Below are 10,241 nucleotides of genomic sequence, written 5' to 3'. Positions count from 1 at the left end.
AGGAAGCCACCTGAGGCTGTTGGCAACTGAAGACAAATACAGAAGGCACAGGTTTAAAAAAAAAAAAAAAAAAAAAAAAAAAAGGACACTAGGGCTTTGCAAAAGGGAAGAACCTTATTGTCAACCTTTTTAAGGTCTTAAGGCTTTTAGCCATTGTGATGGGATCCCAGTCTGTGGCTGAAACCTAAATGACTACCAGTAACATAACCTGATCTCATCTACACAGCAAAATACAACTCAGTGAAAATGTCAGGCAACAGCAGCATTCACATTAAATTGAAACACAGTTCAGCTCCTTCTGTAGTGTCAAGGCTCCACCAAAACACTGGCTTTATACAACACAGAAGGAATTTCACGACAGCATCTGTTATTGACCAGAAATTGAGAAAAGTTTTTAGAAAAGCTGCTAGACAATAAGTAGTAGGTAATTTATTCTGAGAGTTCATCTGCATGAAAAACTAACTATGCAAAAAACTAGGCTGTAAAACTACAGCAACTTCACACTCAATAGCCCAGGGAAGCCTTGCTCACAACAGCTAAATTCACAATCAAGTTTACTAGGGAATAAATCCCCTGTGTAGATGAACCTCTGAGATTAGAACTACAGCAATAGAAGTAATGACTGGTCTGTTTTAAATGCCATTAAAACACCCTTTGAGTAAATTCTAAATAACAATACAATTGAAGCTAAATGATCTTACAATAAACTTGCAAACAGAAATTATATGAATTATCTACCTGTGTAAAAAATACCATTTACTGTGTGGCCCAGATTTAAATAAAAGACAAATAGTATATCAATAGTATTTACTATATATTTACATATAACGCTATGATGAAACAAAGGAGAGTTCATATTGTGGTAAACCAGTACCTTTCATCACATTTATGGAACTGTTTCTTACATGTCAATGATTAGTCGTATGATGAGTTAACATGAGGACACAGACAAATAATCCCTTGAATTGGAGCATATGCTAGTGTGTCTGCTCCCATTTCAGCAAGATACATCAGGGGGCACTAACTTAAAGCATATAAGCAGCACTGGTTTCAGTAGGATAAAAATTAAATGTGCACCCCAGTTCCTTGCTAATCAGGGCCTCATTTGATGGGATTCCATTCACAATACAAACTACAAGAGTTACAAGCATACAAGGGGAGGTATTATATACCTTACTGAATGAATATACATACGTCTGCTTAATGAATTGTAGCTGGTTGCCCATTGGCAGTTACCAGACAATGGAATCATCCTTTCAATGTTACATACATTGACACAAGAGACTTCTGTTACACAATGCTTTGAACATCACTTGGAATTGGCTCTTTATTAAGAGCCACAGCCATATGTGTATTTGCCGTTTCTTCTAGTTAATTGAGCTGCAGTGGAAAACTTTATGCACTTTACATATTGGTTGGGAAATAGTAATATTACAGTGCTTAAATATTTTAAATTACTTGAGAACCTAGAGTTTTATGTAATTCTTTTAAATTGGCAGGATAAATCTATGCAAGTGAAATACTGCCAAAATAATCAACGTTAAAAAATTTAAATTAGAACTTCAAAACCAGCCAGCCACGATAGAAGTGCTAACCTGCTCTCCTCCTTCCTATATCCTCTCCCAGAGGACAAGAGGGAATGATGTGACATGTTGCCTTTGTTAATCCAGTTAGTAAAGCAGACATAGGTTCAAGTATTTGAATGGACACAGCACTGATAAATATAAGTAAACCATCAGGATGAGAATATTGTTGTAGTTAAAGTACTGCGAAACCTCTTTCTTTGAGTAAGCACCATTGTTGTAATATGCTATTTTGGAACTTCCAAAGGCAAAAACAGAAGAGAAATATTGTTGATGAGAGATATACTCAGATTAGATCACATGCAAGTCTGCAGAGAGTATTACAAAAATGGATTGAATACTTGAAGGGGGGTTTAATGCATTATTTCTAGGTTGTCTACATTTCAATGTTTGCTCTGCCTATAATTATAGGAAAATGTTACATCTGTGTTTTCACTTCCCTCATTCTGGGATACACACACACCCCCTCCCAAAATAAATCGCTGATGTTTTGTTACAAAACTATATGCAGTACATTTCTGAACACAGTTCCTTCCATTTTAGGCCATGTGTTCATGTAAAGATATTCTTATCAATTACAAGCCTCTCCTTTAACTGCTTAATATCCAATAGAAAGGCAAATATACAAATATCAGAAGTGCTGATCCTGAGATGACATATGAAAAACTCTGGTCCAGTTTGATCCTTATGCAAACTTCTGTTTCAGTTTCTTCTGGAAGACCGCTGGTAGGATGGAGAGGATGGCTAGAATCATGAGAACAAACACAGAGTTCCAGGAAACAGCTTCCCCTGCTGTTGTAAGTTGGTACAGTGTTGTTCCTGCCTTGATAGCTACAAAAGAAGGTGGTGCCACACCTGCGGCATGGAATTCAAGGGTAGGAGGGCAAAAGAAGAAAAAACAGCTTGTTAAAAACAAAATAAATCATTAATTAGTCAACCAACTTTCCATACCAAAATTTCTAAGAAGAAAACTCGTTATTAAACAAGTTTTATGCCATTTTTTGTATTTTTACACCAATTCAAGCACAGAAGATGAAGAAAAAGTGCTGTTCTTTAAACTGCACATTTCAAGTTCTCTCTATAAATGGATTTTAAGTTCATAAATTAAAAATATGGATTGTTTCCTAACCAGATTTAAAAACATTTGCAAAAATATGCCATTTGCAAACCAAAAATGTTTGCAAAAACTAACCACATTAGTTATTAATTCACTCCAAATGGAGCAGGATGGGAAGAAACGATTCTTCAGATCAGTCACATACATCCTCACACAATTATGCTAAGCTCAAAACAGAGGAGCTTGTTGAAGTTCACAGAAGAATTATGTTTCCTTAAGCAAGTAATTAGCTTGCGCTGATTACCTCTGATCCAGTACATCAGAATAGTCCCAACTACTAAAAATCTTTTGTCATTTTGGCTCCACACAACAAAAATTGCAAACCCCAAATTCTGATGCAATCTTTTAGCTGTCCAATAGATGGGGATCTATACTGAACAAGGACTGCTCTTCACCAGCTAGAATTCTTACCTAGGAAAGTGCCAATGAAAAATACTTTCAATGGCACATTAATTACAGGAGATGTTATATTGATAAACCAATTGGGAAGAAATGGTGTTATTCTCAAAAATATTATGTAGTTAATGAGGTGTTCTCTGTGTCGTTCAACCTGCAAAAGGAAACAAACAAAAATACTTAGTAAAAAAATCCCTGTCTTGAAAATTCACAATCATTTTACCAGTAGGGGTTTAGGGGGAAGGAGGTAGGGGACAGGCATATGTATCTTTTGTAGAAATTTACAAGTTGTAAACATAAAAATCAGTGAAACAGTGACTCAAGGAAGAATCATCAGTGAATCACCTGTTAAATAGTACTGCAGTTAGTCTGGAAATACCAGTCTGTGGTAGAGCATGGGCTGAATCAGCCAATTTACACAGCAAGCAAGCTATTTCAGCACAACAGCAGGCCTAATCCTAACTTTAGTGCAACAACCTCTGCCTGTCTAACTGTAGCCCAGTCAACACAGCCAGCTTGTCACCCTGACTATCAAAATAGTAACATTTGCCACTCAGAAAAGCCTCAAGATTATAGTGCCATAGTAAGATTTACTTGGGTCAAGATTCAAAATGCTAACTATATTATTAAATAAGGCAAATTGCACAGGACAGTTCTGTATTTTACCAAATGAGGAACAAAAGTTTAAAATATTTTAATGTGATTCCAAAATTTTGAACAAAGTAGTTGTGGTTCATACTTGCCAACCCCATCCCCCAGATGTGTTTAAATGTCTCAGAGTATTGTTCAGCTAATTACACAGTGATTTTGTATTGCAAATACTACCTACATCTGATGATTAACACTTGCTGAAACTGTTACCAGCTACTCTAAGAGAACGTTTCTAAATGCTCCAATCACCATAACATCTTCAAATTAAGGTTTTGCAATCATACAGCTACTGGTTTTCTTCCCCTAGAAACACCATGAATCTATCTTTCATTACTTCTGATGCTTAAAGAGCTATTACTTTAAATTGAAATATCACAGAAGCAGGAACACTTCCTACTGTTCAAAAAAATACTCTAACTACACAATGACAGAGTCAGAATCTTTTCTTTTTGACTAGATACACGAGTAGGAGACCCCCTAGTTTTCCATGCTATTCCACTATACTTTATCATAAATTTCAGTATTTTTAGAAACTTTACCTGTTCTGACCATTTTACTGCTTTCTCTGTTAAATATCTGTATATAACAGGACGTCCCACTAGGTATGAAAGCATATAGCAGAAGGATGCTCCAAGTCCTGAGCACTGAAAAAACCAAACAAAACAAAACTATCAAAACCAGAACAAATAAGCAAAAACACTCAAGAATTTGAGCTTTATATTCTTATTAACTACAGAGGCTAGGTAGAGCCTGCTTCTATGCAGTCCTCCATTGAGATAGAAGGGCTTTTCTTCAGCAGTATCAAATACTCACTAGGAATGTTGTTGACCTAAGACTTCCTTTATTTCCAAGGCTTTTAGAACAATCTTAACATTCAAAGCAGACAATGCTGACTACTTATTGCTTAATACTGAGTGTTTCTGAAGTTTTATTCTAAGATCTTGAACACTGAAAGCTTTGCAAATAAGGGGCACAAAGGCAGTGAAGAGATTCAAACTTGAAAATTCATCAGCTTGGTCCCCCATACCTGCCCAACTATCTCATTCTTACCTATTAAGGCTCGTTATGACTGCGTGTTTTGTATACAACATTTTTTTAAAGCTCATCAGCTACATACATTTCATGCCTTAAATTTCTTGAGCATTTAAGCCATTTAAGAACAGGTGTCTCTTGCAGCATTACAGCAAAACTGCAATAATTGTGTTCTGAAATTAAAATCGGGTTTGGGTGCATGCCTGACAAATTTAAAGGAAGCACTGGCTGAATCATACACAGATGCTTCTATTATTATGAAAACTTGGAGAAACAGCTCAGTCTTTTCAATTATCAGTGAATTCCATTCCTCAGAAAATAAAGTATACCCCTTCTTTGCTCAGGAAGCTGTTAAGATGCTTAGCTGTATTTCCAAATAGATAGATATGCTCTCAAGCTATTTTTCATACTTACCAGACAAACAAGAAATAAGGCCAGCGGAAAGGGATAAAGAAACCCTGACAAGATACTGAGAAATATAGACCCAGGAATAGCAAATGTCTGTAAGCTGGATGCATCTTAGTTAAGGAAAAAATAAAATTAAAAATCTACCCAATTCTGAATTTCATAAGCAGTCAGGATACATATTACAATTTGAGAAGGCATAAATAGACATAGCTTTCAAGATCCCCAAAATACATTTGCAGAATAGCACAATAAGCCCAAGCACAGAGAAACCAGGGGTATATTCACAATTACAGATAGAAAAAGTCACTAAATAAAAGCTCTACAACATTTTATCTGTGCTACATCTGACACTGGGCATTTATTGTGAAATACCAGGAAACATACACTTGTGATTTTTTCACACTGCTGACTGGAGATACACAGATTTCAGACATTCTCTCTGATAAGTTCAGACCTGTCAAAGCATATGAGTTTCACAGAAGAGTGACAACTACTTCTTCCTTACAAATGGGCATGCTGCAGTCACTAGATAACTAGGATAGATGATCACCAGCTTCAGACAGACTTTTTCAAAAAGGCAAAATTTAAGTTCCTGCAACATAAGCAAACTGTCAGCAAAGTGGCAGAGCCACTTTTGGACAGAAATCTTAAAGCAAAACAGATTTGCTCACTATTTAACTGAGTTGAATGGACCAAAGCATCAAAAAGCCAAAGAATCTTCCTTTATAAAGTCCATTACAACTAGGACAGCTTTTTTCTAAGCAAGTGTCAAGGTTCTGTGATAACTGCAACATGCTTGTTAGCTGATCCCTGTCTACTGCTGAGACAGTGAACGTCGTCACATCAGCTGTTATAGTAGTCCAATAAAGAGCCAATTCTGCTCTACTTCTTGTTAATCTATAAACTGTAACATTTAAAGTTTCTTCATAATCTATTAGTTTGTGACCTGCAGTTAAAAAGAACAAGCTAGAGGACAATTACTCATGGCACATTCAGTGCTAATTCTTTCCCAAGTTACGAAAGCCTCCTGCATTAAACTATGAAACAGACCTCTTATACAGCTTTTAAAAGTTATTAACCTTTAGTTAAGTGTTCCAGTTAAGAATGTGATTAATTAATATATTCAGGACTTGGGGAAAAAAGGTAACACAGAACATAAGATAGCTTTTGTGTCTCCCTAGGCAGAAAGTACTTCAAAAATTCAGCACTCTCAGAGGAAACAGATTCGAGTTTTCAATGTAGGCACTGCAGAGATGAAAGAAGGCTCAAAATGATTGGTGAGAAATGCTGTAATATACTCTATAAATTACTCTTACACAGCAGTTTTGAATGGCTCGAGAAAGAACAGTGTGGTAGTTTCAGTTTTCCTTTAGAATCAACAACAATTTCTAACTGGCAATTCAATTTGCAATTAAAAAAGTTAGCATAACACTAAAATGAGACCAAGTCCAATATCCAAGCTAAAAGTCTTGTCCATAACAGACACAGTCAAGATGAAGCTGCAGGCAAATCCACAGCACTTACTACACTATACACACATGCAATTTCCTTGCACACAATCCTTTCTTACAGTCCAAAAAGCATACCGAAACACAAATGTTTTAACTTCAAATATTTTACAATATTTGTGTCTATAAACACACCTGGGTACATTAGTTTCCTTTACCCATGACCAAGAATTTATAAGTTTGTATTTTTCAGTCAGAGGTCCCTTCCAACCCCTACCATTCCATGATTTTTTTTTTCAGAGAAATGTGACTACATCACAACTGCCTTTTATTTCAGAAAAAGGATACAAAATGTATGTTGCAAAATAAGCCACTAATACTTGAACATAAAACGTGTCCTTATATTTGGACAAGACTTTTCCCAAGGCCTTTGCATCATCCATATCTCTAGGAACCTTTATACATTCCCTTTCTTCTCTGGAAAACAAAACAAAACAAAAAAAAACAGGCACAGTGGTAAATACAAAGTATAAACTACAACCCTCAGCAAACAAACCACATGCTTATTATTGAGATAATGTTCTCAGATGAATACTTAGTATTTATGGCATGTTCTATATTAGAAAATCCTAAATTTTAGATACTTGTTTTGCTGCAAGCCGCTTCATTCCTAGGATTACCTTTTCTTCTTACCAAGTACTGATCAAAAAGAATTATTCAAACCAAACTTTGGCAACTGTACAGCAGTCGACATTTCTGCCAAACCCAACTCTAACTGCCTCAACCCTGGGCTTCGTAACATTTGAAGTGCAGCAAGAGTGGCAGAACTTCACCTAGCAACAAAGGCTTTAACAGCAAAATCTCATTTTACCCCTTGAACTGATGCAATCATGGGCAGCACTGTTGAGTGTCCTGTCTTTCTCTATATTGGACTTAGTAATTGAATTGTTGCAAACTGAACTTGTTGAGCAACTTAATCATACAGAATTAACTACTAAATGAAAAAGCAGTTGTCAGACAAGCAGGTTACCATCTTGTTAAACTATCTACCTTCCCAACATGAGTAGCTATTGCAACGAAAACGAGAAAAAAAGAACATGAAGCTTATCCACAATGGAAGGAGGGTGCACCCTTTTGGTGACAGTTACAGCAGTGCACAAGGAATTCTGAAATAAACCTAGCCCTAATGAAACACATTTTGGCTCTCAACTGCCGAAGGTTAAGAACATAGCTAGTTACCATTGCTAATGTGACGGGGGGGAACTATTCAAAACATGCTATCTCAACCGGTTATGCAGCAGAAACCCTTAGTCAAATATAACCATTTATACAAATCCTACCAGTTCACATTTCAATACTAAGCTTTGTGTTCTGCTATTCCAGGCTCCAAACTCAAATTCCCTTTTACAAAAATGAGGTTACGTCTATAATTAACTCATGTCAGTTTAAAAAAATCAGTTAACCCCATGTAGGCTTCTCCACAGTTTGATACTGAATGAAAAGCAAATAAATTTATCTTTCCTGACATACTTACTCACTCAGTTGTGGGAAATTTTTATATACCAGGAACATAAGGAAAGCAGCTGATAAGAAGATGGACACTAAAATAAGAAGAGATGTCCGAGCTGATCCACCTTCTGCCAGAGCTTTCCCTGAAATTAAACAGGAGCAAAGTTAAGAAAAAATGAACCAAAACAGTAACAATATAACCCACAAACACATCTTACAACAGATTTAAAACTTATACTTTAAGGAAACGTTAAGCTCTCTGTGGACATAATCTTCTCACCGATAATTTCAATAACATGAACATCACTCATTCCCTAAAAGCTTTCCAACAAATCCGAAGTTCTTGTACTGCCAAGAATCCCAGAGAATCCACAATAATTTAAATCTCAATTAATAAATAAAAATAGAGCAAAACAAAGTACCCACCCATTATCTTCCTTTTTGACAGAAATCTTCTGCCAGTCTAGTTAACTGGAGATTTAACTTGAAGTTAAACCTTTGGTATGTGCAATGCAACTCTGAAACAGGCTCTTCTTTTGTTTAATCTTCTTGGAAATACCAAGCACAGCCACTAGCCAAATAGGTGACATGCTCACCAGAATAAAAGATGTGAACACACACACCAGCTTGGGATATAAAGATGACAGTTCTCAGAATCAGAAATTATATGTATTTTACACTCATATTAAAAGACTTCTCTTGGATATGCCTGTGCAAGATATTAGCTTTTAAATTCCTGTGAAAATGAAGTAATGGGAATACAGTAAATGACACAATCGCAACTTGGGCTTGTCTTGTACTTCAGATTTTTACCAATATGACCATATATATGCAGTGCACTGATGGACACAAATGCAGATATTTGCACAAAGTATCTTAATCCAAGAAACAACCATTAAGAACTCTGCATCCACCCTATAGAGTGAGTGTACATGTGCAGGTATCCAAACGCTCTCCTCAGACACCGCTAGGTTAGAACACTGAACAGCAAGCAGAGCGATCGTGCTGTTCACCGGCACATCACGGTCATGCTAGGGTTGCGTTCCTATCCCTCGGTGCCGGTGGCATGGCCACAGTGCCAGCGCACAACATTGAAGAGTGTGGCGCTGCCAGCGCCCCGTTGCGAAACGTGGCAAAGGGCACAGAGCCGGGCCGCTGGCAGTTTCACTGGCATTAGCGCTTCCTGCTTTGAGGTCAGCCTGACCCCACAGGTGTGTGCTGCCTCTGCTGAGGCCACCAGGGCAGAAGACGACATCCAGACAGCAGTTACAAGCATGAGCATCTCACCAGGGGCTGTTTAATAGCATTTTCTCCAGAGAAATAATTTTTTTTTAATTTTTTTAAAAAAGGGAAAATACAGCGAACTGCACTTTCTGCCACTTTTTGTACTACAGTCATGCCGGCAGTGGAGTAACACACACCCGGAAAACCAGGCGTGTTTCCTCACTACGGTATGAGCCGGGCGGGTTGCTGCCCCATCCCGGCTCCGACCCTAGCCCTGCTGTCAGGAACTGCCGCCAGCCCCCCATGGGGGGAGCTCACCTCATCCCCCACACAGCAGCCGCGCTCCCGCTCAGTCCGCGGCGCGGGCAGACAGAGGGAGGGGCACGGCCCAGCCCGCGCGACTGCCCCTGGCAGAACGAGGTCGCGCGCTCCCGCCGCCCCAGCCCCCAGCACCTTCTAGAAGCTGCCGCTGCTGCCTGGCGCTCTCCGCCTCCGTTTGGCAAGGCCCATGCTCTGCTGCCCTTCGCTGCGCCATGGCTCCGCGCTACCCCGGTGGCCCGCCGGCCGGCGAATCAGGACCGGGGCAGGCCTCACCGGCACCGAGAGCCGCGGGAAAGAGGCGGGACTAGCCGCTCCTCCTCACCCCACCGGGTCGCACTCGCGTCGCCTCACGACGCATGCGCTGCACCGGTGTGCGTGTTTATGACGGACATTACGGATTTCGCTTCTGTACTGCGATATACGGGACCACGTGTTGTGCTTCACGTCGTGAAACGTGTTGGTGCGTTTGTGATGGTAAATACGGTAACGCCTCCATGGGGATATATACGGTAATCGGACTTGCGCTCAATAGTGGTGAGTACGGCGCGGGGT

General features: G+C 38.9%; 1 protein-coding gene across 1 annotated transcript; it reads right to left on the bottom strand.

Moving 5' to 3' along the window:
- Nucleotides 1-1,921: 1,921 nt before the first annotated feature.
- On the bottom strand, nucleotides 1,922-9,903 carry TMEM41B (transmembrane protein 41B). Its single transcript, XM_054390467.1, has 7 exons — nucleotides 9,822-9,903; nucleotides 8,170-8,287; nucleotides 6,984-7,112; nucleotides 5,194-5,287; nucleotides 4,287-4,391; nucleotides 3,112-3,250; nucleotides 1,922-2,438 (listed from the first exon to the last, which is right to left on the bottom strand). Exons 1-7 carry the CDS (start codon nucleotides 9,901-9,903, stop codon nucleotides 2,269-2,271), a joined length of 837 nt encoding a protein of 278 aa, XP_054246442.1. The 3' UTR covers nucleotides 1,922-2,268.
- Nucleotides 9,904-10,241: the final 338 nt, after the last annotated feature.

Source organism: Indicator indicator, chromosome 21 (assembly GCF_027791375.1).
Source record: "Indicator indicator isolate 239-I01 chromosome 21, UM_Iind_1.1, whole genome shotgun sequence".
NCBI classification, from domain to species: Eukaryota; Metazoa; Chordata; class Aves; order Piciformes; family Indicatoridae; genus Indicator; species Indicator indicator.
Note: the sequence above shows the minus strand (reverse complement) of the source record. Positions and strands in the feature narration are given on the sequence as shown.